General features: G+C 40.7%; 2 protein-coding genes across 7 annotated transcripts in view; both read left to right on the forward strand.

Moving 5' to 3' along the window:
• The window catches only part of ttc39a (tetratricopeptide repeat domain 39A), an 89245-nt gene extending 78385 nt beyond the window's left edge, over positions 1–10860 (forward strand). For all 5 annotated transcript variants that reach the window (XM_061888200.1, XM_061888198.1, XM_061888199.1 and 2 more), the window contains one exon: positions 7169–10860. In XM_061888200.1, the coding sequence (XP_061744184.1) occupies positions 7169–7283 (115 nt within the window). In that variant the 3' untranslated portion in view covers positions 7284–10860. The remainder of the gene's footprint in view (positions 1–7168) is intronic.
• Positions 10861–21095: 10235 nt separating this feature from the next.
• The window catches only part of rnf11b (ring finger protein 11b), a 42664-nt gene continuing 35880 nt past the window's right edge, over positions 21096–27879 (forward strand). The window contains exon 1 of one of the 2 annotated variants that reach the window (XM_061888817.1): positions 21096–21612. In XM_061888817.1, coding sequence (XP_061744801.1) covers positions 21499–21612 — 114 coding nt within the window. In that variant the 5' untranslated portion in view covers positions 21096–21498. The remainder of the gene's footprint in view (positions 21613–27879) is intronic. The other variant, XM_061888816.1, reaches the window with a different exon arrangement.

The raw sequence follows: 27879 nt of genomic DNA on the forward strand, positions 1-27879 counted from the left end.
CCTGGTGGGTCGTGGTTAGGGCCTTGCCTGGCAGCTTCCACCATCAGTGTGTGAATGGGTGAATGTAGAAATAGTGTCAAAGCGCTTTGAGTAGCTTGAAGGTAGAAAAGCGCTATACAAGTATAACCCATTTACCATTTACCAAAGGTGTAAAACAACACTTGCAGCGCAGTGCCTCCCTGTTAAAAAAGCTTCACCTTTATTGTTAGTTTTGAAGTCCAAATACCTCCGTATTGCGTTTCACGCATCCTCTTTAATAACCAGTAGAATTGTCGTTATTACTTTTATGCACTTTGTGTGTGCGTTTTGACACAGTCAATATCATGCGCCTTTGGCTCTGTAGTCACCGCCGCACAGCAGCATTCAGATGAAAGAATGCTACTGGTACTTTTCAAAGGTGGTGTAGTACCGATTTCAATTTATTAGTACTGCGATGCATTATTAGTACTGATATACCGAACCACTCTAATGGTGTGTATACAGCATATATGTATATAAATGTGTGTGTATATATTAATGATCCGACTACACTGTTTGGCAAGCCTCTGGATTGATCTTTATATAATATGGTTTGATCGATGTCCGGTTGGAAAACAATGAATCGGTTGCTTGCACAGCTACAAAATCCGACAACTCTAATCTTGCGAGATTTATGTGATGACATTATATGAGAGTACCGTTCTCTTTTGGGACTGACAACCCAGCAACATAGCAGAGCACCGAAAGAGTTTATAAACAAGGCACCACCGAATATTAAATCTAAAGTGTGGTTAACGTTTAAATAAAAAATAAAAAAAGAAGAATGGTCCTTGGATACAAGTAAGGCTTTTGTTAACGTTTGGAAAGTAGCAAAGAAGTAGTGGCAGCACGACTAATGATACCGCTTCCGGTAATTTTTTATTCAGCTGATCGTTATGACACACTGTCACATGTGGTTCAGCTGCCGCTGCAGCAAATCAGCTTGGAATAATAATAAGAGAGCTAGCAACATCACACAAAAGTTTGCAACACAACAATTCTTCCTCAAAACTTTCCAGTGCACTTTTTTTTTTAATGTTGCTTATTGTTCACAATCATGAAAGTCACAACTAGTAGGAATTTTTTCAATGGATGTATTCAAAATAGTAAATAAAGTATTTGAGATTCTACAGGGAAGCTTTTGTATATCTTACATGGTGGCACCTAATTGTATTTTGCACTTTTTGTTACTGTGGTGTTTCAAGACCTCTACTTGATGCACAGCTTGCTTTCTTTATCTGTATTTAATTGTTGCTACCTGAGCAAACAGTAAATAATACATGGTAGCTTTTCCAAAAGTGTTTTATTTACATATTCTTTTCTTTAAGTTTTGGATTGCAATGCCTTGAAGTTGATACTTCTACTATTTGCTAATAATTAATACAGGCACCATCTGTTTTGTGTGTGTCTATTTAATAAAGAAACAAATTAAATTGTTCTGACATGATACATGATGGATTTAATTTTATTTTCACAATGCAAAGCTTCCATCTGCTTTGAATTGCTTCAACCGAATCGTATCAAACCGTAATGTTTTTAACAGTATTGTTAGTGATTCGTATTGTATCGAGATTCATATCAAATCACCATTTAAGGTAGAGACACACATACAGATATATATTAGGGCTGTCAACCACAACGCATTAACGCATGTGATTATAAAAATAAATTATCGGGTTATTAAATATTTTTGACGATTATCACTTTAATCACCTTACGTACCCATTGGTAAAGTGAAGGGTGTTTCCCCTGACAAAACATCGGCCCTGGAGGAAACGTCTCCCCTGTGCTCCTCGACCACGCTCTGGGAGCCGACAAGCAGGAAAGGGAACGGCGTGGCGCAGTTGGGAGAGTGGCTGGGCCAGCAACCTGAGGGTTCGTGGTTCGATCCCCACCTACTACCAACCTCGTCACGTCCGTTGTGTCCTTGAGCAAGACACTTCACCCTTGCTCCTTGTGGGTCCTGGTTAGGGCCTTGCATGGCAGCTCCCACCATCAGTGTGTGAATGTGTGTGTGAATGTGGAAATAATGTCAAAGCGCTTTGAGTACCTTGAAGTAGGGATGGGCGATATATCGATATAAACAATATATCGCGGGTTTGCCTCTGTGCGATATAGAAAATTACTATATCGTAATATTCGAGTATACGTTCTCACGCAGTTGCTCTTAGCTGCGGGCATTACACTACAGGCGTTTCTCACTCCTTCTCGTCTCTCTTTCTCACAGAGACGTAAAACAAGGCCACCTTCTTACTTACGTCACATACGCCGAACAGAGAGGTAGCAGCATGGCAAACGTTAGCTGAGGCAGGTCGTGCAAGCGCAGCGGTGCGAGTGACATTAAAAGAGAAAATGTGCGAAACTGATCACAATTGGAGGAAGAACAATTATTGGCGGTGGTTTTGCTTCAAGCGGGAAGATATTCAGCAGACAACATCAATATGCAAAGTATGCAGCAGAAGTGTTGCAACACAAGGTAGCAGCACTACTAATTTGTACTTTCATTTAAAAAGTCACCTGCAAGAGAATGAAGAGTATTTAATAAATACAGTTTTGGTAAATTGACTTAGTTGTGATTTCCCTTTCTGTGTGAAAGTTTAAAAGTAGCATATACTAATGCAGTATGAAGAAGAATGTTTTAATGTAGACACATAGAATCAGCATACTGCTGTGATTACATGCATCAAGTGTTCATTCAAGGATAAGGCAAAATATCGAGATATATATCAAATATCGCGATATGGCATACAAATACCGAGATATTAATTAAAGCCAATATCGCCCAGCCCTACCTTGAAGGTAGAAAAGCGCTATAAAAGTATAACCTATTTACGCTATAAGAGGCGGTCAATTTCCCTTCAAAACAGAACTTTGGATAAAACTTATGTAACTTATTTGTATTGCAGCGACAAACGTTTTTGGCTTCGCTGCCTGTCAAGTTTAAAATACCATCCTAAAGCGAAACACGTACTCGAAGATTGCGCCGACAGTGTTGTAAATCCTCTTGGTTACTTCCTTTGTAAACAGCTACTAGCGACAAATCTAAGACTTTTCCTGGGGATATCGGATACTTTTTTTGTGTCTTGGAGACTCTGAGGTAGAAGCAGGCAGCAGTCACTGTCCTCAGCGAGCAGTGACGGCTGCTGCCGGTCAGCTGGTGCTGTTGGGCCGATAGCTACATGCCAGCACGAATGCTAGCTATATGGACAAGAAGCAAAGAAGAACGCACCACTGGCACAGTTTACTGATTCAATGTTGTCAACAAAAGTAACACATTTAAGTTAAACATATGCCTTTGCTAAACAGACAGCCACCACATGTAGGACATCTTACATCTGTGAAGACCAAGTCCTGCAAGAAGATGAATGACATCTTCTTGCAGACAAAGATTGCTGAGGCAGCAGGAGCGCGTGGAGGAGCGCGTTCAGGAGATCGAGGAGCAGCTATGCAAGCTGGATTCAGACAGCCGATCTGTCTTACAATACTTCAGAGAGGCACAATTACAGCAAAGATAAACTAACTGTACTACACAAACTGTCACGTTCGGCGCGCATCGTGTGCGCGTGTTGTGTCACCCCCGGGATGCAAGAGGACCAGACAGGCAGGAGTAGCAGGTAATACTTGATTTAATGTATAAAATGATAAAAGAACACTGATACAAATGCAAAAGAAAGCGCGTGCAACGCACGGGGAGCTAGGCTAAACAGTAGCACTCAATAAAAAGTCCACAGAAGCGCGTGTCGAGCGCACAGAAGCTAAGGAGGAATTTAGCTAGCCAGAACAGGACAAACTTTAACCAAACGTGCGTGTTGCATAGAGCAAGTGACAAACCCAGGCGGAACAAAGGGAGGAGGCAGCTTTAAATATAGCTCGGTTGGTAGAGTGGCCGTGTCAGCAACGTGAGGGTTGCAGGTTCGATTCCCGCTTCCGCCATCCTAGTCACTGCCGTTGTGTCCTTGGGCAAGACACTTTACCCACCTGCTCCCAGTGCCACCCACACTGGTTTAAAAATGTAACTTAGATATTGGGTTCCACTATGTAAAGCGTTTTGAGTCGCTAGAGAAAAGCACTATATAAATGTAATTCACTTCCCTTCACTAAATACAGAAACAATAATCAAAAACAGGTGTGCGTCAAACAGCCAGTGCAGGTGGACAAATCAAGTCGCCATGGGGACAAAAACAAACAAGGAAGTGCACCAACTAAGAATGGGAAGCGTTCATGAACCAACAAGATAAACACAAAAGACTCAAAACCAAATAATGTAAGATCCGAGCAGCGGATCTTAACACAAACAAGAGCATCAACTTGCAACTACAGACTAAATGTGAATTTATTTTGCTTCCTGGAGTACTTTGGACATCTGTAAGTAGACTGACCATCCATCCATCCATCCATTTTCTACCGCTTATTCCCTTTCGGGGTTGCGGGGGGCGCTGGCGCCTATCTCAGCTACAATCGGGCGGAAGGCAGGGTACACCCTGGACAAGTCGCCACCTCATCGCAGGGCCAACACAGATAGACAGACAACATTCACACTCACATTCACACACGAGGGCCAATTTAGTGTTGCCAATCAACCTATCCCCAGGTGCATGTCTTTGGAGGTGGGAGGAAGCCGGAGTACCCGGAGGGAACCCACGCATTCACGGGGGGAACATGCAAACTCCACACAGAAAGATCCCGAGCCTGGATTTGAACCCAGGACTGCAGGAACTTCGTATTGTGAGGCAGACGCACTAACCCCTCTGCCACCGTGAAGACTGACCATACGTCCTCTTTTCCCCAGACATGTCCTCTTTTGCGGGGCTATTCCGGGCGAAGTTTTTTAAATGCCTCAAATATCCAGCATTTTGAGTTAGGGTTGCGTGTATTTTCAATGTACGTTCAGGGTTAAAGTTAAAGAACCAATGATTGTCAAACACACACTAGGTGTGGTGAAATTTGTCCCCTGCATTTGACCCATCCCCTTAATCAACCCCTGGGAAGCGGTGGAATCATTTATGGTGATATAACCCCCAATTCCAAACATTGATGCTGAGTGCCAAGTAGGGAGGCAATGGGTCCAATTTTTTTAGTCTTTGGTATGACTCAGCCGGGGTTTGAACTCACAACCAACCGATTTCAGGGCAGACACTCTAACCACTAGGCCACTGAGTAGGTGGCTAAGAAGGGGTTAAAAACAAAACAAATTGTGAAGGTGTGCGCACGCAGCAGCATTTGTGAGAGAGAGGCAGAGACAGAGAGATCGAGAGAGTTATGATAAACGCGCATGCGTCACCAGGCTCTGCTTTTTATCAATAGATTTATCAGATTTAATTTTTTATTATCTACAGCAGGGGTGTCAAAAGTGTGTCCGGAGGCCATTTGCGGCCCACAACTAATGTTTTAAAGGCCCATGGCACATTCTAAAAATACTATTAAAATAAACAAAAACATAAAAAAAGTGAAATAAAAAAGCTTAAAGGTGAAATGTAATTTAGAAAAAGTTGCGATGTTGACTAGTAAAACAAAGCTGTTTTTGTTTTTGAAACTGTCATTGCTCAAAACATAATATTGAATCAAAATGAATGTTTTCATGAATTAATGACCTATTCAAAGTTCCGATTACGTCACATCAAATATTCCACTCTGAAAAATATTTTTGGCGGAAGATTTTCCATATTTTGTGTGTTTGCCATTAAAAACATAGTTTTGTTTGACACAAAGGGGCAGAAAACAAACAAACAAAAAAACGATTAAAAAAACTAAAACATTTTGAAATGAGGGATAGATGTGAAGTTGATGTAGACTCCAAAGATTTAAGCGTTAAATATAAAATGGATGTATGCCCGGGCACACCATTATCATCATTTCATGACCGAAGCAAACCCTTTTTACACTTTTATACTGAAATAAATACACCTACAACTTATTAAATAAAAACATCGAAAAAACTACCACCAGTGGTGAAGTTCAGATCCATGAAGGAAAGAAGAAAGTGATTTAATGTTTATAACATTTACATATGTATACAAATTTGTTTTATTTTTTTAAATTATTTTTTTAATGAATTAAATAACGTTTATGACAACCTTTTTGCAAAACACAATATAAAATGTGAGATATAACAGGACAATGCATACGTTTATAATTTTTTTTTTCAAAACGCTTGGGACCCCACAAATTTACTGTGGGACCCCATTTTGAAAATTCCCAGCGCCAACACTGCTGTCAACAGAGGAGAAAAAATGCTTCATTTAAATAAATATATTATTTATATAGCAAGTTCGAGTATCATTGGCAAATTTTCACCTAGTCTTGCCTTGGCACGCATATGTATCCTCTTTTTGGGATTTCAGAATACGGTCAGCCTTCTGTAAGTAATCAAAATGAGCTGTGGTCACATTGTACCAAAAAAAGAGATCAGCGTTGTCATCTGAAGAGGTAAAGACGCTTGTTTGTTTAAACAACTGTTTAAACTAAAGAAGAGTAAATGGTGCACTATGTTAAGTTGTTTATAAGTGTGTTTATTACATTATTGGTTAGTAACTGTACCTTGTTTGCAAAAAATTTGCAAACTGCAAAGACTTTCAAAATGTGCACTTAATTTTTACTATACTTATTTTCTACAAGATTTGAGCAAATCAATGAATTGCAGTTCCTGTATGACAGTCTGACTACTAAATTGTATACGTGCCCAAATGTTGGGGTATTTTCTTTAGCAAATGTCAGTTATGCAAGCAAATAATAACCCATATTTAATTATGATTAATCACAGATTTAGAGTTTGATTGATCTGATTAAAAAATGTTTACTTGACAGTCCTAATACATAAACCCCTGTTAGATCATGGGTGTTCAAACTTGTTTTCACAGACACATTTAAGGACACAGAGGATGCTTAGTCTTCATCTTTTTGTTTGTTAAAAGTGTTATTTCTTGAAAACCAGCTTGTATCTCAGCTTTCTGTATAAGGTGAAATAAACATGCCCGCAGTCCTATTTTCCTCCAAAATGTGGGTTGTATTCCAACATTTTACAACTTCAAAAGCACTTAAATTCTAACACACTGTAAAAGGTTGGATTCTTTTGTTCACATCCTTCATTAAAGCAATAGCAAAAAAAAAAAAAAAAAGAGTATGGTTGCTAAACAGTCATTTTTTTCTACAGGCAAAATTACAAAAACTACTCCATGGAATCTCGGACTCACTTCCGAATCCAAGCAGCCCTACAAAAAGCCAGGAGTGCGAGTCAAAATGGAGTCCACATGCCCTCAAGTCCATAACAGGTGCACAAGTGCTGAGACAGCTTCCTGCATCTGCACTCCCACAATGCGCCACTTTACTTTACCTTACCTTTTTTACTTAAGTAGGTGGGAAGAGGAATACTCTATATTTATTTTTTCCCATTGTGTGTTTGTTTTTTACTGGTGACTACTGCTGATGGCGTGCCCTCGTGGCACTGATGGCAATCATAAGGCATGACGTTTCCTCTTTTTCCAAACATGCATTCACTTTCTCAATTCATTTGAAATGGAAGCAAGTCCACACATGTAATTCAAATTAAAAATTCACAGTTGCGCTGAAGTCATCCATGAAGGCACGGTGAAGTAGCAAAGAGGGTCTCCACTGATAAAAAGTTTGGCGTTAATAGATCACAAAAACAGAATATATAATTTTAAAATTAGATTTTGAGACTGGTCATGATCTAAATTATATTTTAGCTAATGTTTACCTTTAGAAACATTACTATGTTGGATTAGTAATCATTGTGTTTATTACCAATTTGCATTCCAAATGTCTTCCATCTGCTGTAATGTATTTAAAACACGCACAGATCTGTTTCATTGTGTCAGTTCTGACAATCCCACATGGCTTTTAAACTCATCCCAACTCTCCAGAGCTCAGTGTGTGAGTTATTTACATGTATATACTGTAAATGGCACATTTGATTCAAATTATACTCTTATAAGATGACTGATGAATATGTATTTTAAAAAGGCAGCCATCCTTTGTCTTGTTGGACAGAACTTGAGAACCTTGAACAAATAGGCTATTCATGCCAAGCAATCAGAGGACCGTGTGTTTGTCCACCTGTTGCATCTTTAGGGAAGATAGATGCTTTAAAAGTATGCAAAACCACTGCTGGCACCCACAAGTCCCAAAAATGTAAAATCAAACCATGGTAAAAATATTTACAAAACAATCTTGCCTTCCACCAAACTTGCTCCAAACAAGATGTTTGCAATGTGAGACCTTGGTAGTGTATTTTGCAAATATATCTATATATTTGCGAATCCGCCATTTTTATCTAGTTGTAGTCCAAATTTGTAGTGAATACGTTTCTTCTGTTTCCCTGGGGCAGACTGGCTCGTACATGTACATGCATAAAGTAGCGTATATTTCTAACATTGATTACGGTGAGCTACCGGTCGATCGCGGAGGGTATGTGAGTCGATCGGCAGACGGGCAGGAAAAAAATATACCTAAAAATTTGCGATAATCAATTTTCACTATGACGTCACTGTCACTTGATTGACATTCACGGCACCCGAGGGTCTTGTGAGATGACGCTGGCTGCTGCAAGATCATTATTAAGAAAAAATGACCGACAGGAAGGCAAGAAACACTTTTTAATTCAACGGACACTTGCGCCGTACCTGCCGTCAAAACTCTAAAGACCAACTGCACAGTTCCCACCTTCACAATAAAAGCGCTTTTTCATCCTGCCTGCGCTAATAAAATAAGAGTCTCGGAAATCTAGCAAGCTACAGACTTTGCCGTCAACGTATTTCTTGTAAAGTGTATAAAAACGAGTATGGAAGCTGGACAATTAAGATGCCAAAAACCAACCACTTTCATGTGAAATTAGACAGAAAGGAGTACTTTTTTTCTCTCAATTTGAAAATGTGGACGTTATCAGCACTACTGTCTGATTCCAATCAATGCAAGTCATCAGAATCCGGTAATACACCAACTTATATTCTTGTCTCCATTAAAGATAGGAATCTATGTGTTAAACATGCTTGTATTATCTAAACACCTTTAACTTATTAACAAAAACGTCTCTTTCATAAATAAATAAATATAATTATATACGTGTATGTGATTGAGGAAGATCCCCTCGACTTGGTCAATTGAAAAGTAGCGAGCCTGCAGAAAAAGTATGGGCACCCTTGTATGAACTTGTATCTGTCAGTAGACTTGATATGGAAGTGCTAAAAACTACAACACGGCTGACAGGGAGAAGTCAAAGTCAAAAAGAGCTTGCCCTGGAGCACATACTTGCCAACCTTGAGACCTCCGATTTCGGGAGGTGGGGGGCGGGGCGTGGTTGGCGGCGGGGGGCGTTGTTAAGAGGGGAGGAGTATAATCCACCAACTCGAGTATTTCAAATATATATATATATATATATATATATATATATATATATATATATGAAATACTTGACTTTCAGTGAATTGTAGCTATTTATATGTATTTTATTATATAAATAAATAAAATAAAAAGTTGAATTTCCGACGGCACCTATCAAATACACAGAAATAAAAACACAGTTGTTCTACTAACTGTACTGTAATACTGGGTTGTGAACGATGCTGCGCTGCGGATACTTAGTGCTTCGCTGACCGTTCATGGATGAGAATATACGTTCGGCCGCCATGTTCAATGGAGAAGTCTGTTCTACAATATTTACAGGCAACATACCCCTTCCCCTTCGAACTCTCCTGGATAAACTGAAATTCTTGTTTCCAATCGTTCTGGAACTTGCAGGCGTATTTCTTCATTTTGCTTGTTGACGGTGTAATATATTGGGTCGGAGTCAATAACCAGGCGACATGATGAAGTTACGTCTCTTTACTGTGGGCTTCAGAACAGACTCCCTAATGCATGTTCCTTGACTGCACTTAAATGTAGAATATATTTACATTCTATTCTATTTTATATACAATATGGCAGTATTGTCCTGTTTAAGAGGGTCACAACGTTGCTGAGTTAGGTTCTCATGGAGATGGAGGGGGCGTGGCCTCCAGCTCCGCCTGAATTTCGGGTGATTTTCGGGAGAAAATTTGTCCCCGGGAGGTTTTCGGGAGAGGCGCTGAATTTCGGGAGTCTCACGGAAAATCCGGGAGGGTTGGCAAGTATGCTGGAGCAGGACTTCGGCACGTAAAAAAGACAGCCCACGAAACGGCGCATTCTGTAGACACATTCAGGAAACGGCTTGACGATGGTCTGTAAAACCAAATCTATGCAAAATTCTGACCAAAGAATCACCATTACATTTTATGTAGGCTACAATTAAGTGATTTAAATGTAAAACCCCCGTGAAACGTCCAGTGCTGCTCCTGTATCAGCAATGCATGGTTACAACCTCCTGCAAGATGGACTTAATGATGACCTCATAATTGGCGCTCACGTGAAACTAAACTAACACTGCACAGAATGTTGAAGACGACGTTAATAATGTTTGCAAACCAAAAACTATTCATTTATTCATGATCAGACTGAGGTTTCGTGTCCACACTGATTTTCCTTGTTATGTTAAAAGCTTATTTTGAAACATTCTTTAAAAATGTATATTTTATTGTCAACTATTCATACTGTAATTTTGCTTTAGGTTCCGCTTGGTCATTTTAACATTATTTTTTGTGGCATTAAAATGTTAGAAATAAGCAATACTGTAATGACAGGGCTACCGCAGAGCCTAGTGACATTCCTAAATATACTGAATGTTTTTATTCTTACTTCAAATAGAATTATGAAAGCATGTGTTATTGTCTTTTTGTCATAGGCTACCAAGTTATTTACAGCAAGAGTTTTCAATATAAGATGCCCAAATAAATAAACCCTGTTCACACTGTTTGTCTGTTCCGATTTTTTGCCCATATAAGCCATGTATTTTATTTTCATGGCAACGTGAATGACAAAATTCCAAACTTTTCACATCCGACCCGAGCCTCGTATATGTCTGGATAAAAATCAGATATGTATCCAGTGTGACTGCAGTCTGAACAAATGGGCCGCATTCATCCAAGCAAAGCGTCATCAAAAAGCGATAAGCGTCATAATTTTTGGCCAAATAGATGGTCTCGAAAAGAACTCTTGGAGGAATGAAGGAGTACTGAAAGAGTGCGCACTTGATGTTACATTATCGATGGAAAATGCATTTTTAGTGATTTGCCTAAATGGCTAGGAGAAAATGGATTAGAAAGGACAGTTAAAAAATAATAATAATAAAAAAATACATGTACACTCTATTGCCAAAAGTATTTGGTCACCCATCCAAATGATCAGAATCAGGTGTCCTAATCACTTGGCCGGATCAAACACTTAGGCATGGACAGGGGCGTCACTAGACCTAATACTGTACTGGGGCACAAATAATTCATGTAAGCGTGCAAAGCGCGCAATCAAAAACAAGTTTTAGCACTTATTTATCAAAAAAAATACATAAATAGTGCTTTAAACTATGAAATCATATCAGATTATGTTGTATGGATCTTTGATTAACCACCTGAAATTAACTAATGCATTTGACCTACTTGTGCACTTTTTTACTCCAGACTTCTAAACTGCTACTGGTAAAAGCAAAAAGGAAGAGCAATGAATCTTTTTGAAATATTTATTGCAGTAATCATCTGCAAATTTAACATCTACAAAAGTAAAACAAAAAATAAAGCACCCCTACATCCCTGGGTTCTTTTATATTATTTAATTTCCATTTATGGCAATGTGGCTAATCCTATTTCAGATACACAAAACTATAAAATATACACAAAACAATAAAGCCACAGTAGTAGAATAAATGAACAACTGTTGTGTGTTTGTTCAGGGAATCATTTTCTGAGAAGTAAACTGTAACGTCTCCTTTTCATTTTTGCAAAGTGGTCAATCACTCTGGACAGACATGGAAATATTACAGTAACTGTTATACAGTTGACCAGTGGTTCCCAACTGCTGGGTCGTGACATAAAAGTGGATTGTGTGTCATTTTCAGTGAGTTGCAGTCAGATGTTAGCATGAAAAAAAAAAAGTTTAGGGAGAAAAAAATCAAATTGTGGCAACAAAACCAGATATTTTTAGCCATTTTTCTAGGGACTACTAGTGAGTATTTTAGCAAAAGGCAAACAGACTAACAAGTTGGAGGAGGACTCAGGACAGATATGGAAATATATATTTTTTAAATCTAAATGGGGCAACAAAACCCGATATTTTCAGCCATCTTTCTGAAAACAAATACAGAAATGTTACTATTTTTTCTGGAAACAAAACCAGATGCTTTAGCTGTAGCCATTTTTCTGGTGACAAAACAAGATTATTTTAGTCAAAGTCACACCAATTAACAAGACAAGTCTACTGTGCTATTTTTCTGTGAAATAAACTTGAATGATTTAAAAATTTGGCTCACGACTTGATATGGAAAAATGTTTTTCTTCCTGAAGATAAACCATTTGAGAAGCACTCAACTAACACGTTTACTCCAAATCATCATTGATGCAGAACCAGCAGACAATAACCAACATTATGTTTCATGTTCATTGGAAATTCCCCCGACAGCTCGTACAGCAAATGAATATGTTTGTCTTGATACAAGGAAGAACGTTAGCTAACTTAGCATCAACTTAAGACAATGATGTTGCCTAGCTAGCTAGGACTTCACTTACATCTCTCATTCCTGCTGTTTCTTCACTGCTGCGGGCGAATAACTTACTGATATCCATCTAGGAGTTACAGTTTGAGTGTAATCAAAATCAAAATAATGTAATTAACAAATTGTTGTTGGCTAACGTTACCTATCTCACGCAGTGATTTTCATCCTCCCTCTCTCTCTCTCTCTCTGTCTCTCTCAACTGAAGTCTCGATCCACACGTGAATAAATTACCATATTAATAAGCCATGTGCTCATTGTTAGTGGAGTGAATACAGTAGCAATCAATTACCATACTAAGTAGTATGTGCGCTGTTGTCTATGTTATGTAGACTTAAAACTCTGAAGCGTTTTTTTTTATTGGTGAAATTTTTACTGGGGCACTGCAGATCAACTGTGGGGCACGTGCCCCCATGAAATATGTCTGGCGACGCCCCTGGGCATGGAGACTGTTTTTACAAACATTTGTGAAAGAACGGGCCACTCTCAGGAGCTAAGTAATTTCCAGCATGGAACTGTCATAGGATGCAACCTGTGCAACAAATCCAGTCGTGAAATTTCCTCGCTCCTAAATATTCCAAAGTCAACTATCATCTTTATTAGAGGAAAATGGAACAGTTTGGGAACAACAGCAACTCAGCCATGAAGTGGTAGGCCACGTAAACTGACAGAGAGGGGTCAGCGGATGCTGAAGCACGTAGTCAGTCAGTTGCTACAGAGCTCCAAACTTCATGTGACCTTCCAATTAGCCCACGTACAATACGCAGAGAGCTTCATGGAATGGGTTTCCATGGCAGAGTCCAATGCAAAGCGTCAAATGCAGTGGTATAAAGCACTGGACTCTAGGGCAGTGGAGACGCCTTCTCTGAAATGATGAATCACGCTTTTCCATCTGGCAATCTGATGGACGAATCTGGGTTAGAACGGTACATTTCGGACTGCATTGTGCCGAGTGTGATATTTGGTGGAGGAGAAATTATGGTGTGCGGTGGTTTTTCAGGAGTTGGGCGTGGCCCCTTAGTTCCAATGAAAGGAACTTTGAATGCTCCAGGATACCAAAAAATTATGGACAATTCCATGCTCCCAACTTCATGGGAACAGTGTGGAGCCTTCCTCTTCCAACATGACTGTTCACTAGTGCACAAAGCAAGGTCCATAAAGACATGGATGACAGAGTCTGATGTGGATGAACTTGACTGGCCTGCACAGAGTCCTAACCTGAACCAGATAGAACACCTTTGGAATGGATAAGAACAGAGACTTAGAGCCAGGCCTTCTACACCAGCCGAAAATTCATATAAACACACTCTGCAACCTTGTGGACAGCCTTCCCAGAAGCGTTGAAGCTGTAATAGCTGCAAAAAGTGGACTGAATGAGAAGAGGTTTTAAATAATTCCTATGGGTTAGGAATGGGATGGCACTTCAAGTTCATATGTGAGTCAAGGCAGGTGGCCAAATAATTTTGGCAATATAGTTTATATCAGTGACGTGCTGTCAGGGGAGGCGAGGCAGTGCCTCACCTTGCCACCAGGGGGGTAAAAGGCTTAACCATGAGATTTTCAAAAAAAAAGTGATGAAATAAAATATGTTTTAATATTTTTCTTTTGGTCTATGCTTTCTATGTGATATTGGTTTGTTTCCTGTATTTTTTGATAATTTTCATGGTCAAAATCGCGGATTTCAGTGTTTAACTGATCGAAATAACAAGGCAGACGACAAGTGAGGCAGACACAGGTGGTGCCTCCATGGCTAAACACAAAGTGTATTGAGCGTGTGGCTGCGACGGGTAGCGTAATTGTTGCCATGAGCAAAAGGCAGGCCATGAGGCAGCAAGTATGTCTGCCTCAAAGTAGGGGGCGATATATTGTCAACTTACAGTTCAATGCCTCAGCAGTACTCTGACTCGCCACACCGGGGAGGTGGGGGCACTATTTTCTTTTTTTTACAACTGTATTTATAACAAACATGGCTTTTTTTTTATCAGAGTAAGCCAGCGTTTGTGGGTGTTTTTTGTCAGATGCAAAAAATATTGCTTTATTGCTTGGAATGAAATTGAACTAAATGAATGTGATCATACAAAGTACATTTTCATGGAGAATAGCTATGGCTGCTTCAGATACATATACAGAAAGGTAAGATACACTCACAATACTTGATGTATTTTGTTAAAAGCAAATGGGACCAAAAAGTATTTAATAACAAATGTATCAAATACTTTTTGGACCCATTTATCATATCATTATGACAGCGTTTTTATGAAAGCAAATTACTCTCTTCGTTTTCCTGGTATTCTAATGTGATTAGAGCTGCACATATGAATTTAAGTACAAAAAGAAGAAAAAAACCTCCAAAAGTATCTAATCCTCACCTGGTGCTTAGTTCACCACAGTGGTGTGCCGTCAGGGCCAGCAAGGCCTTCTCTCCTGGCCTAACATAACGAGAAATCATAATTAAAGATACAAAAATGTTTTATTTACTTTCCCTAAATATCTGAACGTATTCATATTCTCTTCATGTCATATTATGCTCCTTCCAGCACTCTTGCTTTATAGTTTATAAAGCTTTTATCCAATCAAAATTCAGCTAGCTTATGTTGCCATGCTGTACCAAGTCTGCCACAGGCCTTCAGATTCAGCAATGCTGGCGTCTGTGCGCTGTAAACAAACGGACCTACAGTGATAGACAGTTGCGATAGCCAATCGGATCACGCGTTGTCGTCAGTAAGGCCTTCTAGATGGCCTATACATAGTGATGTTATGAGCCAGGTACCATAAGAACTCCTTTACCCAGCATGCCACAGTTGTGAAGAGCATTGCGTAGCGGCCACGTTTAGGTTGTTTTAATGTTGACACGCCTGCCGGGATGTTTTGGATGAGCCCCTGTGGAGTAAACTCAGCTAAGACGCCTAGTCTGCATCTTTTATGATTAGACAAGACAACAAGGCCATTTTGAAGAGGGATATTTAAAGAGAAACTACACCTTGTGAGACCATCTCGGCCAACTCCGGAAGCTAGCTCAGCTGTCGCTGAAATGTGAGTTGAGTTACTTTATTTTTTTCATGTTTAAAATGTTTCTAGCAATTTACATTTTGACAGCTCCACAAAAGGTACATTTTAAATGCTGTTGTGGGTTTATTGAATTTTTAATGCACCAAAAAATAACCCGTTTTTTACAATGCCCAGGAGGGCGTAAATGTGTTCCTGTACAGTATTTTTCCAGCAATAGTCATGTGGTGACATAAATAATGGTATTTTGAGAGGTAATCATTGAAATCGGACATCACTGAAGGCCTAGGTGGGAAATACACGGCCCGTGTCACTTTTATATATATATGGATTTATTTACTTTACTATTTTTTTAAATTTGGGACTTCCCGCGGGCCGGATTTTGGACGCTGGCGGGCCAGATTCGGCCCACGGGCCATAGTTTGGGGACCCCTGGCCTATTTTTTGACCCTTTTGTGAGCTGCTCAAAATCAGGTGGTGAGCTACATAATGAACACATAGTGGTAGGTGAGAATACATATACAGCATACTTGCCAAACCTCCCGATTTTCCCGGTAGACTGACCAAAATCAGTGCCCATCCCGAAAATCTCCCGAGGCAACCATTCTCCCGATTTTCTCCCTGACAACAATGTTGGGGTTGTGCTTTAAAGGCACTGCATTTACCGTCCCCTACAACCTGTCAAGTCCATTTACCCTCCTTACAAACTGCGTGCCAGCTTTATCACATAATATATTCGTCTTCTACACATACCCATGAATGAATGCAAAGCACAGTTGATCAACAGCCATACAGGTCACACTGAGGGTGGCCGTATAAGCAACTTTAACACTGTTACAAATAAACGCCACACTGAAAACCCACACCAAACAAGAATGACAAACATTTTGGGAGAACATCTGCACCGTAACACAAAAATAAGCAAAACAGTACAAATACCCAGAAACCCTTGCAATAACTCTTCCGGGACGCTCTTCCCCCATCTCCTGAATTCGGAGGTCTTAAGGTTGGCTTTTTGGCTGAAAGAGCCATGAAAGGCAAATATTGTAAAATGTATTCCCGGGAGAGCCATATTATATTTTTTAACACTGAATACAACTAAATGCGTGCATTTTTAAGTAAGACCACCATTTTTAGAGTACAATAGGTGTCTTTTCCTTTTTAATAACATTTGTTTTCTGAAGCTAATCAAGAATAAATCAAATACTTCTTACCATTAATGATTAGATAGTACTTTATTTATTCCTTCAGGAAAATTTAAATTTTCAGCACAATCCCATTCAAGATCTGACAAACATTACAGGGTGACAGAACAGGATCGCTGACTGGTCTGCCAGCTTCCAGCGCCCCTTACAAAAAAGGTGAGATACAGGTAAACAAGTGGGGGGAATGGGAGAAAAAAATAGATTAACATAAAATATAATTAAAAAAATGGTCTAAGCCTGGGCCTTGGAGAGGGGGTCCAGACTGAGGCCAAGGGAAAAAATTAAAAAAAATCTTAGCCATCCCTCTCACATGTGTATAAGAGGGAAACATCAAACATCATAGAAGACAAAGGACATTAAAGCAGCAGATACAACCAGCCACTTCTACATACCGCTATGAATAAAAAGTAAAAGAAACATACACTGGTGGCCTCTGCGGTGTTCCACACCATCGTCCGCTGGGGTGAAGGGAGCATGGCCAGAGACAGGAGCAGACCCAACAAAGCAACCAAGAGAACAGACTCTACTCTCGGCCGCCAACCAACTCTCGGCCAGTGTCCAGTCCGCATGGATGAGCGAGGATACGTCCAAGGAGACTGAGGTGTCCGACACCTGCTCACCCAGCCAAGACACCGCAAAGCCTCTTCGTCCCGGCGTTCAGTGCCAGCTCCGCAGCCCTGTCCCCTCATCCGCACCTCTTGCAGTCCCTCCAAACCAACTCCGGTGTGGCAGAGACCCAGCAGCTGGCCTCCATGGCCAAAAGGCTCCCGGGAGGCAGATTCATAAGTCCACAAAAAAGCACCGAAGAGGTCACAAAAGTGCCACCCCTTGTCACACAGTCCCAAAGGGTCCCGGACCAAAAGGTAAAAAAATATAACATGAAAACAATAGGGAAACACAAAAGGATGACAAGAACACAGAGCTCCTGCCAACAGCAGCGCCATCTTTCTTCTTAATGGGACCCTCCTGTACCCCGAAGGACAGCTGGGATTGGCTGAGCCACCCGCAACCTTGAACAGGTGCGGTAGGAAACAGATGGATGGATTAAAATGCATAAGAATGTTTTATATTTTGAAAGTTATTTTAAAAACTGTGATTTCCAGCGGAATTATTACTTATCGTGTTAAGCAATGTCAGCTAAGATTTATCCTAGAGCCAGGTGCAGTCATCAAAAGAGCCACATCTGGCTCGTGAGCCGTAGGTTCCCTACCCCTGATATACAGTACGAATACATATGTCATTGACCAATTAAAGACTACCGTATTTCCTTGAGTTGCCGCAGGGCATATAGTATGCGCCTGCCTTGATTTACTGCCGGGTCAAACTCGCTTCGCAAAATAATTAGCGCATGCTTAGTATTACCGCCTGGTCAAATTCGTGTTGTCACGAGTGACACTTCCCCTGTCATCATTTTCAAAATGGAGGAGGCTGATTTCAATAGCGGTAATTTGAAATCTCATAAAGGGAAGAAGATTAAGAGCTATTCAGTAGGATTTAAGGTCCAAGCTTACATCTCACTCAAATTTTGAAAGCATGCCTTTGGTAAGTGCCGGAGTGAGAAGAGGTTTTAACATAATTAGCGCATGCTTACTTTTACTGTATGCCTTTGGTAAGCGAAAGGAGTGAGAAGAGGTTTTAAATAAATTAGCGCCCGGGCGGCAATTCAAGGAAATACGGTATAACGTTAATAAACCCAGTAGTTGAAGATTTAGACGCCTCATTTGACTCTATATTTAATGACATTGTAATTGGCTGTGATCAATTGCTGCGTGGACGTGTAATGGTCCCGAGTGGTAAAATTATTAAAATCTAATACAGTTGCTTAAAACCAATAAAAATTGTTAATATAAATATTAAGAACCCGATGTAGTGAGAGCAGTTGTCCAAAATAAGGAAAGATGATTAACCGGTTCACAATTTATTAATATACAATAAAAACATTCACGTTGTTGATGCTGAAATACCAGATGGTACAAATGTGATGGGCGAGGGGCCAACAGGCGTGTGGGTATCTTGGCTCTGCCCCCTTCCACGGCGTCCTCCTGCACAAAAACTAAAAAGGGAGGCAGGCCACGGAAATAAAATCAACAAAAACTGCCACGCTATCCGGGCTGACGTCACTCTTACACACAAGGCAGGGTTTCCCCTGCCTTTGCTGTAGTTCCGCGTCAAAGTTTTGGGGCACGCCCACTCTCCTCGCCAGTCTCGGTCACTCGCGTGACCTACGTGGCCGCACCAGTCCCGCTCCGCCTCTTGGTCGCTCCGGGGGTCTCCGGGTCCAAATCGCCCCGTCCACAGAACCACACAGCCAGCGTACGACACACGAGCCCGCAAGCCCACAGCCAAAGGCAGTTGGGTGTCCCCACGGATCCACAACAGTACGGCACTTACATGGGCGGCAGAGTTTCCCCTGCCTATGCCTGTTGTGGACGTCTTGGGGTTCGTTCCGCTAGTCTGCGGGGTCTACTGCGTGGTCCGGGGGTTCCTTCCCAGCCTGCGTGCGTTCACTCGGTCGCCCTTGGCAAAGCCTGTTGATTCCTCTCTGTTCCGGCCAGAACCTGCCGAATCCTGCCGTCCTCTTTCTCCTGTCGTCCAAGCCTGTCGTTTCCCTCTGTCGATCCTTCCTTCTCTCCCGCATTCTTCTTCTTCTTTTGTTTTTATGGCGGTTGGCAATCAACCTTCTGGTGTGCATTACCGCCACCTACTGTAATGGAGTGTGGACCGAGGTGGATCCCTACTCTATATTCTTTTATTTAACCCAGTGTTTTCTAAATATGTGTATATTGCTTTGTATCCTATGTTTTCTGAATGCAATCCTAATATACCTCCCACTTCTAACCTAATATTTTCTTTTGCTAACTTATTTTCCAGTATTTCTCTTTCTCTATTGTATTTCCTACATTGTATTAAGACATGGTCAACATTTTCTATCTGATGGCAAAAATCACACAGCCCTGTAGTATGTTTTCCTATCAATTTTAGTGAACTATTTAGATATGTATGTCCTAATCTCATTCTAGTAATAATGTCTTCTTCTTTCCTATTTCTACCCCCTCCGCTCATTACACCTACTCTCCTCTGGACTTTGTAAAACTCTCTACCTTTTATTTCCTTATTCCAATTATCCTGCCACTTTTTATTGTGTTCTATCTTAATTATGCTCTTCACTTCTTTACTGTGCCTAATCTCCATGTTTACTTCTGTTTTAGTGGTTGCTTGTTTTGCGTATCTATCAGCTAACTCATTTCCCTCAACTCCTACATGAGCAGGAACCCAGAGAAATGTTACCACACCTACCGCTTTATTTATCCTGTAGCTTGCATGAACTATTTTATAAACTATATCTTCTGATGCTATGTTTTTTATGCTTGTCAATGCACTGCTGGAGTCCGAGCACACGACTACTTTCCTTGCTTTGTTTTCCTCTATCCAGTTAACTGCCATATAAATTGCTACCAATTCCCCCGTAAAAACAGATAGTTTATCACTGATTCTTTTATTTAATACTATATTTCCTCGTGCCCTGCGATGAGGTGGCGACTTGTCCAGGGTGTACCCTGCCTTCCGCCCGATTGTAGCTGAGATAGGCGCCAGCGCCCCCCGCGACCCTGGAAGGGAATACGCGGTAGAAAATGGATGGATGGATGGCTATTTCCTCGTGGGATAACTGCAGCAGCTCCTACTTTACTACTTATAGTTTTTGATGCATCTGTGAATATCATGATGTTGTCAAAAAACATTTCCTCAATCCATTGTTCTATTTGGTAACTATTTAAATGTCTATTCTTCAGTAATTGCATGTTTACCTTTGGGTTTTCTCTCTCGCCCCTGACTCTCACTCCTTTTAAAGGTGCAGTCCTAATGCTCCTTAGGTGCGTCCAATTTCCCGTGCCGTTTGATTGGGCACTTTGGTTGTTAGGGGCAACCAGCTAAAAGGGGCAATGTCTTAAAATACCAGCAAAGACCACAAGGAGTAAAAACATGCAATTAAAAATACAATCAACTTCTAAAATGTAAAAACGTGCAATTCAAAATACAATCAAATTATAAAATATAAAAACATGCAAATAAAACTATAATCAAATCCTATAATATAAAAACATGCAATTTAAAATCCACAGCAATAAAATAAGACTTGCATGGCTATAAAACGCGAAAAAATAAAATCCCCCACTTGTGTCCCATCACAGACGTCTCTTGTTGGCCTAATTTCAGTGGGCGGGGCTTCGTGTTGCTACGTCACTGGTCTTTTGAAGCTGTTGGAGCAGCTGAGAAGCATGCTGAACACTGGGAAGTCCCTGACAGCCGGGAGAGAGAGAGAGGGTCTCCGGGTAGGAACTACAACTAGGTTACAATGAGGAAAGCTATTTCTTTCTTCGTCTCAATTCCTCCCTGGATTTAAAGAGCCGGTTGATGTTGTTGCACTTAGCATTGTAGCCTGACCGATTGTGCGCTCCAGGGCGAGAACAAGCTATAGTTGTACCAAGCTAGCTCTTTGTGGCTAACTGCTAAGATGTGTTGTTGTTGTTGTTGAGCCGAGCAGCCTTTTCATCGTCGGGGAGAGGAAGTATTCAGTGGAATTCAGTAGTATTACACAGGAGAGAAGAGGGGAATATCTTTTGCAAAAGAGGAAGGAGGGAAATGGGCAACTGTCTGAAGTCGCCGACTACGGACGACATTTCTCTGCTCCATGAATCTCAGTCTGATCGGGCCAGCTACGGAGACACAGACCAGGAGCCGCCGCCCCCTTATGAGGTAACTTGACACAAAACATGCAACTCTCAACCAAGTCAGACCTATAAACCAGTGGTCCCCAACCACCGTGGCGGGCCGCAGAATAATTTTTTATTCATTTTTATTTAAAAAAAAATCAGCATAAAATACACAATATACACTTACAATTAGTGCACTAACCCCAAAAACCTCCCTTTTTCATGACATAAACGTCCCTTTTTCATGACAAAGAAAAAAAAAAAAAGTATTCCCCCTCCACCCCCCACCCGGGCCACGGGACAAATTATTAAGCGTAGACCGGTCCGCGGATACAAAAAGGTTGGGGACCACTGCTATAAACTGTATAAGTCAGGGGTCACCAACCTTTTTGAAACCAAGAGCTACTTCTTGGGTACTGATTAATGCGAAGGGCTACCAGTTTGATACACACATAAATAAATTGTCAGGAAAAGCCAATTTGCTCAATTTACCTTTAATAAATAAATCTCTATATATATAAAAATGGGTATTTCTGTCTGTCATTCCGTCGTACATTTTTTTTCCTTTTACGGAAGGTTTTTTGTAGAGAATAAATGATGAAAAAAACACTTAATTGGACGGTTTAAAAGAGGAGAAAACAGGAAAAAAAAAGAAAATTTAATTTTTAAACATAGTTTATCTTCAATTTAGACTCTAAAATTTCAAATTCAGCTGAAAAAAGAAGAGAAAAACAAGCTAATTACAATTTTTTGAAAAAAATTAAAAAATAATTTTTGGAACATCATTAGTAATTTTTCCTGACTAAGATTGCTTTTAAAATTTTTATGACATGTTTTAAATAGGTTAAAATCCAATCTGCACTTTGTTAGAATATATAACAAATTGGACCAAGCTATATTTCTAACAAAGACAAATCATTATTTTTTCTAGATTTTCCAGAACAAAAAATGTAAAAGAAATTCAAAAGACTTTGAAATAATATTTAAATTTGATTCTACAGATTTTTCAGATTTGCCAGAATACTCTTTTTGAATTTTAATCATAATAAGTTTGAAGAAATATTTCACAAATATTCTTCGTCGAAAAAACAGAAGCTAAAATGAAGAATGGATCGTGAGATCGACAGGCGGATCGGTGCGGCGTCTTCAGTAATGCGGACGTTGTATCGATCCGTTGTGGTGAAGAAGGAGCTGAGCCGGAAGGCAAAGCTCTCAATTTACCGGTCGATCTACGTTCCCATCCTCACCTATGGTCATGAGCTTTGGGTCATGACCGAAAGGATAAGATCACGGGTACAAGCGGCCGAAATGAGTTTCCTCCGCCGGGTGGATGTTGAGCAAAGCGAGACCAGCTTGCTAGTAAATAAATACAATTTAAAAAAATAGAGGCAGCTCACTGATAAGTGCTGCTATTTGAGCTATTTTTAGAACAGGCCAGCGGGCTACTCATCTGGTCCTTACGGGCTACCTGGTGCCCATGGGCACCGCGTTGGTGACCCCTGGTATAAGTATACAACAGCATGTATAACCTTATACACACTCGTATATATGTGTGTACAGGTACATACCAGGGGCGTCGCCAGACATATTTCACTGGGGCACGTGCCCCACTGTTGATCTGCAGTGCCCCAGTAAAAATTTCACCAATAAAAAAAAAAAAACGCTTCAGAGTTTTAAGTCTACATAACATAGACAACAGCGCACATACTACTTAGTATGGTAATTGATTGCTACTGTATTCACTCCACTAACAATGAGCATATGGCTAATTAATATGGTAATTTATTCACGTGTGGATCGAGACTTCGGTTGAGAGAGAGAGAGAGAGAGAGGGGCTGCGAATCACTGCGTGAGGTAGGTAACGTTAGCCAACAACCATTTGTTAATTACATTATTTTGATTTTTTTTGACTCAAACTAACTCCTGGATGGATTTAAGAAAGTTATTTGCCCGCAACAGAAAAGAAGCTGCAGGAATGAGAGATGTAAGTGAAGTCCTAGCTAGCTAGGCAACATCATTGTCTTAAGTTAATGCTAAGTTAGCTAACGTTCTTCCTTGTATCAAGACAAACATGTTCATTTACTGTACGAGCTGTCGGGGGAATTTCCAATGAACATGAAACATAATGTTGGTTATTGTCTGCTGGTTCTGCATCAATGATGATTTGGAGTAAGCATGTGTGAGTTGAGTGATTCTCAAATGGTTTATCTTCAGGAAGAATTTTTTTTTCCCCATATCATCAAGTCGTGAGCCAAATGTTTAAATCATTCAAGTTTATTTCACAGAAAAATAGCACAGTAGACTTGTCTTGTTAATCAGTGCGACTTTGACTAAAACAATCTTGTTTTGTCACTAGAAAAATGGCTACAGCTAAAGCATTTGGTTTTGTTTCCAGAAAAAATAGTAACATTTCTGTATTTGTTTTCAGAAAGATGGCTGAAAATATCTGGTTTTGTTGCCCCATTTAGATTTTTTTTAAATATATTTCCATATCTGTCCTGAGTCCTCCTCCAACTTGTTAGTCGGTTTGCCTTTTGCTAAAATACTCACTAATAATCACTAGAAAAAAGGCTAAAATAATCCGGTTTTGTTACCACAATTTGATTTTTTTCTCCTTAAACTTTTTTTTTTTCATGCTAACATCTGACTGCGACTCACTGAAAATGACACACAATCCACTTATAAGTCACGACCCAGCAGTTGGGAACCACTGGTCAACTGTATAACAGTTACTGTAATATTTCCATGTCTGTCCAGAGTGATTGACCACTTTGCAAAAATGAAAACGGGACGTTACAGTTTACTTCTCAGAAAATGATTCCCTGAACAAACACACAACAGTTGTTCATTTATTCTACTACTGTGGCTTTATTGTTTTGTGTATATTTTATAGTTTTGTGTATCTGAAATAGGATTAGCCACATTGCCATAAATGGAAATTAAATAATATAAAAGAACCCAGGGATGTAGGGGTGCTTTATTTTTTGTTTTACTTTTGTAGATGTTAAATTTGCAGATGATTACTGCAATAAATATTTCAAAAAGATTCATTGCTCTTCCTTTTTGCTTTTACCAGTAGCAGTTTAGAAGTCTGGAGTAAAAAAGTGCACAAGTAGGTCAAATGCATTAGTTAATTTCAGGTGGTTAATCAAAGATCCATACAACATAATCTGATATGATTTTATTGTTTAAAGCACTATTTATGTATTTTTATGATAAATAAGTGCTAAAAATGTTTTTGTTTGGGCGCTTTGCACGCTCACATGAATTATTTGTGCCCCAGGTGTGCCCCAGTACAGTATTAGGTCTAGTGACGCCCCTGGTACATACCATCTTATGTTTGCATATACAGTGGGGCAAAAACGTATTTAGTGAGCCACTGATTGTGCAAGTTCTCCCACTTAAAATGATGACAGATGTCTGTAATTTTCATCATAATTACACTTCAACTGTGAGAGACAGAATGTGAAAAAAAATCCAGGAATTCACATTGTAGGAATTGTAAAGAATTTATTTGTAAATTATGGTGGAAAATAAGTATTTGGTCAACCATTCAAAGCTCTCACTGATGGAAGGAGGTTTTGGCTCAATACTGGGAGAACTTGTACAATCGGTGGCTGACTAAATACTTTTTTGCCCCACCGTAGTAAGTATCTAGACCAGGGGTGTCAGACATATATGGCCGTGGACCATATCAGGCCCGCGGACAGGTTTAATCTGGCCCGCGGCCTGCACGATGAGTTTGCAAAGTATAAAAATGAGCTGCAATTTTTTTTATTGAAAAAAACTGAGGTTCTAAATGTGTCCATAGGGTGTTGCAATAGCATTTTTATGCAATAGCAATTTGAGTGCAACCCACATCACACATGACACCATACTTGCCAACCTTGAGACCTCTGAATTCGGGAGATGGGTGCTGGAGGCGTGCAGGTTTTGGGGGTGGGGTTGAGGTGCAGGCAGCATACCCCTTCCCCTTTGAGCTGTCCTGGATGAAATGAAGTTATTTTTTCCAATCATTTTGGATCTTGGGCAGGGGTTAGTGCATCCGCCTCACAATACGAAGGTCCTGAGTAGTCCTGGGTTAAGTTTGCATGTTCTCCCCGTGACTGCGTGGGTTCCTTCCTGGTACTCCGGCTTCCTCCCACCTCCAAAGACATGTACCTGGGGAAAGGTTGATTGGCAACACTAAATTGACCTTAGTCTGTGAATGTGAGTGTGAATGTTGTCTGTCTATCTGTGTTGGCCCTGCGATGAGGTGGCGACTTGTCCAGGGTGTACCCCGCCTTCCACCTAAATGCAGATAAGATAGGCTTCAATGACCCCGAAAGGGACAAGTGGTTGGAAATGGATGGATGGACGGACGGCGTGGCGCAGTGGGAGAGTGGCCGTGCCCAACCCGAGGGTCCCTGGTTCAATCCCCACCTAGTACCAACCTCGTCACGTCCGTTGTGTACTGAGCAAGACACTTCACCCTTGCTCCTGATGGGTGCTGGTTAGCGCCTTGAATGGCAGCTCCCTCCATCAGTGTGTGAATGTGTGTGTGAATGGGTAAATGTGGAAGTAGTGTCAAAGCGCTTTGAGTACCTTGAAGGTAGAAAAGCGCTATACAAGTACAACCCATTTATGGATGGATGGATTTTGGAACTTGCAAGCGTATGTCTTCTTCTTACTCCTCACCGCCATGTCTCTTCTTCGTTCTTCTACTTTGTCTCCTTCTTGTAATGTGTGCAGTTGTGCACTGAGCTCCAAAAGCCGTAGATGTTATTGTCGCGTCCCGGAAGAGTTAGTGCTGCGTATTTATTCTGTTGTGTTGTGGCGCGAATTAGTAACTGTGTTAAAGTTGTTTATACTGCCACCGTCAGAGGGACATATATGGCTGTTGACCAAGTATGCGTTGCATTCACTTGTGTGTGTGCGTGTGCGTGCGCCTAAAATTAACGTTGTCATTAAACATTTTAAAAGGATGGCAGCACGGTGGGAGAGGGGTTAGTGCGTCTGCCTCACAATACGAAGGTCCTGAGTAGTCCTGGGTTCAATCCCGGGCTCGGTATCTTTTTGTGTGGAGTTTGCATGTTCTCTCCAAGACTGCGTGGGTTCCCTCCGGGTACTCCGGTTTCTTCCCACCTTTAAAGACTTGCACCAGGGAATAGGTTGATTGGCAACACTAATTTTGTCCCTAGTGTGTTAATGTGAGTGTTGTCTGTCTCTCTGTGTTGGCCCTGCGATGAGGTAGCGATTTGTCCAGGGTGTACACCGCCTTCCGCCTGAATGCAGCTGAGATAGGCTCCAGCAACCCCGAAAGGGACAAGTGGTGGAAAATGGATGGATGGATGGATTTTGGAACTTGCAAGCGTATTTCTTCTTCTTACTCGTCGTCGCCCTGTCTCTTCTTCGTTCTTCTGCTTCGTGTCCTTGTTGTTGTGTGTGCAGTTGTGCACTGAGCTCCAAAAGCCGTAGATGTTATTGTAGCGTCCCGGAAGAGTTAGTGCTGCAAGGGGTTCTTGGTATTTGTTTTGTTGTGTTTATGTTGTGTTACGGTGCGGATGTTCTCCCAAAATGTGTTTGTCATTCTTGTTTGGTGTGGGTTGACAGTATTAATTAAAGTTGTTTATACGGCCACCGTCAGTGTGACATGTATGGCTGTTGACCAAGTATGCTTGCATTCACGTGTGTGTGCGTGTGCGTGTGTGTGTGTGTGTGTATGTGTGTGTGCGTTAACATGTTTAACATTATTGTTAAACATGTTAAAAGATCATACAATGTGTCAGTATTTCTTGACATCTTCGAGTAAAGACCATTGTTAAACCCGTCCAACGCTACACTATTATGTAACTGGGCCGGCATACTGTTTATATGGAGGGAAAGCGGACGCCTGGACAGCATGCGGCTGTTAAGGAGTAAAGGTTTCAGGTGAGAGAGGACGCTAAAGGCAGTGCCTTTAAGGCACGCCCCCAATATTGTTGTCCGGGTAGAAATCGGGAGAAAAATCGGGAGAATGGTTGTTCCGGAAGGGGCACTGAAATTCGTGAGTCTCCCGGGAAAATCGGGAGGGTTGGCAAGTATGTATGACACTCTTTAAAGATGAAGTGTCAGCTGACTTTAAGTGCCCTCCGAATTGGCTGCTGCTACTCCAATCAGCGCAGGCTGCTCCTGTTGTGGCTGGCAGCAGATGGCGGCAGACTGATGCGGTATCAACGCACAATACCTTCTTTCCTTGTAAATTGTCTACTCAATGGATAAAATAACAAAACAGTATGATGCAAAGACTTAAGTCAACTTGACCATAATATGGGTAGTAGTTAGAGTTTCC

This window comes from Nerophis ophidion, linkage group LG26 (assembly GCF_033978795.1).
Source record: "Nerophis ophidion isolate RoL-2023_Sa linkage group LG26, RoL_Noph_v1.0, whole genome shotgun sequence".
Lineage (NCBI taxonomy): Eukaryota > Metazoa > Chordata > Actinopteri > Syngnathiformes > Syngnathidae > Nerophis > Nerophis ophidion.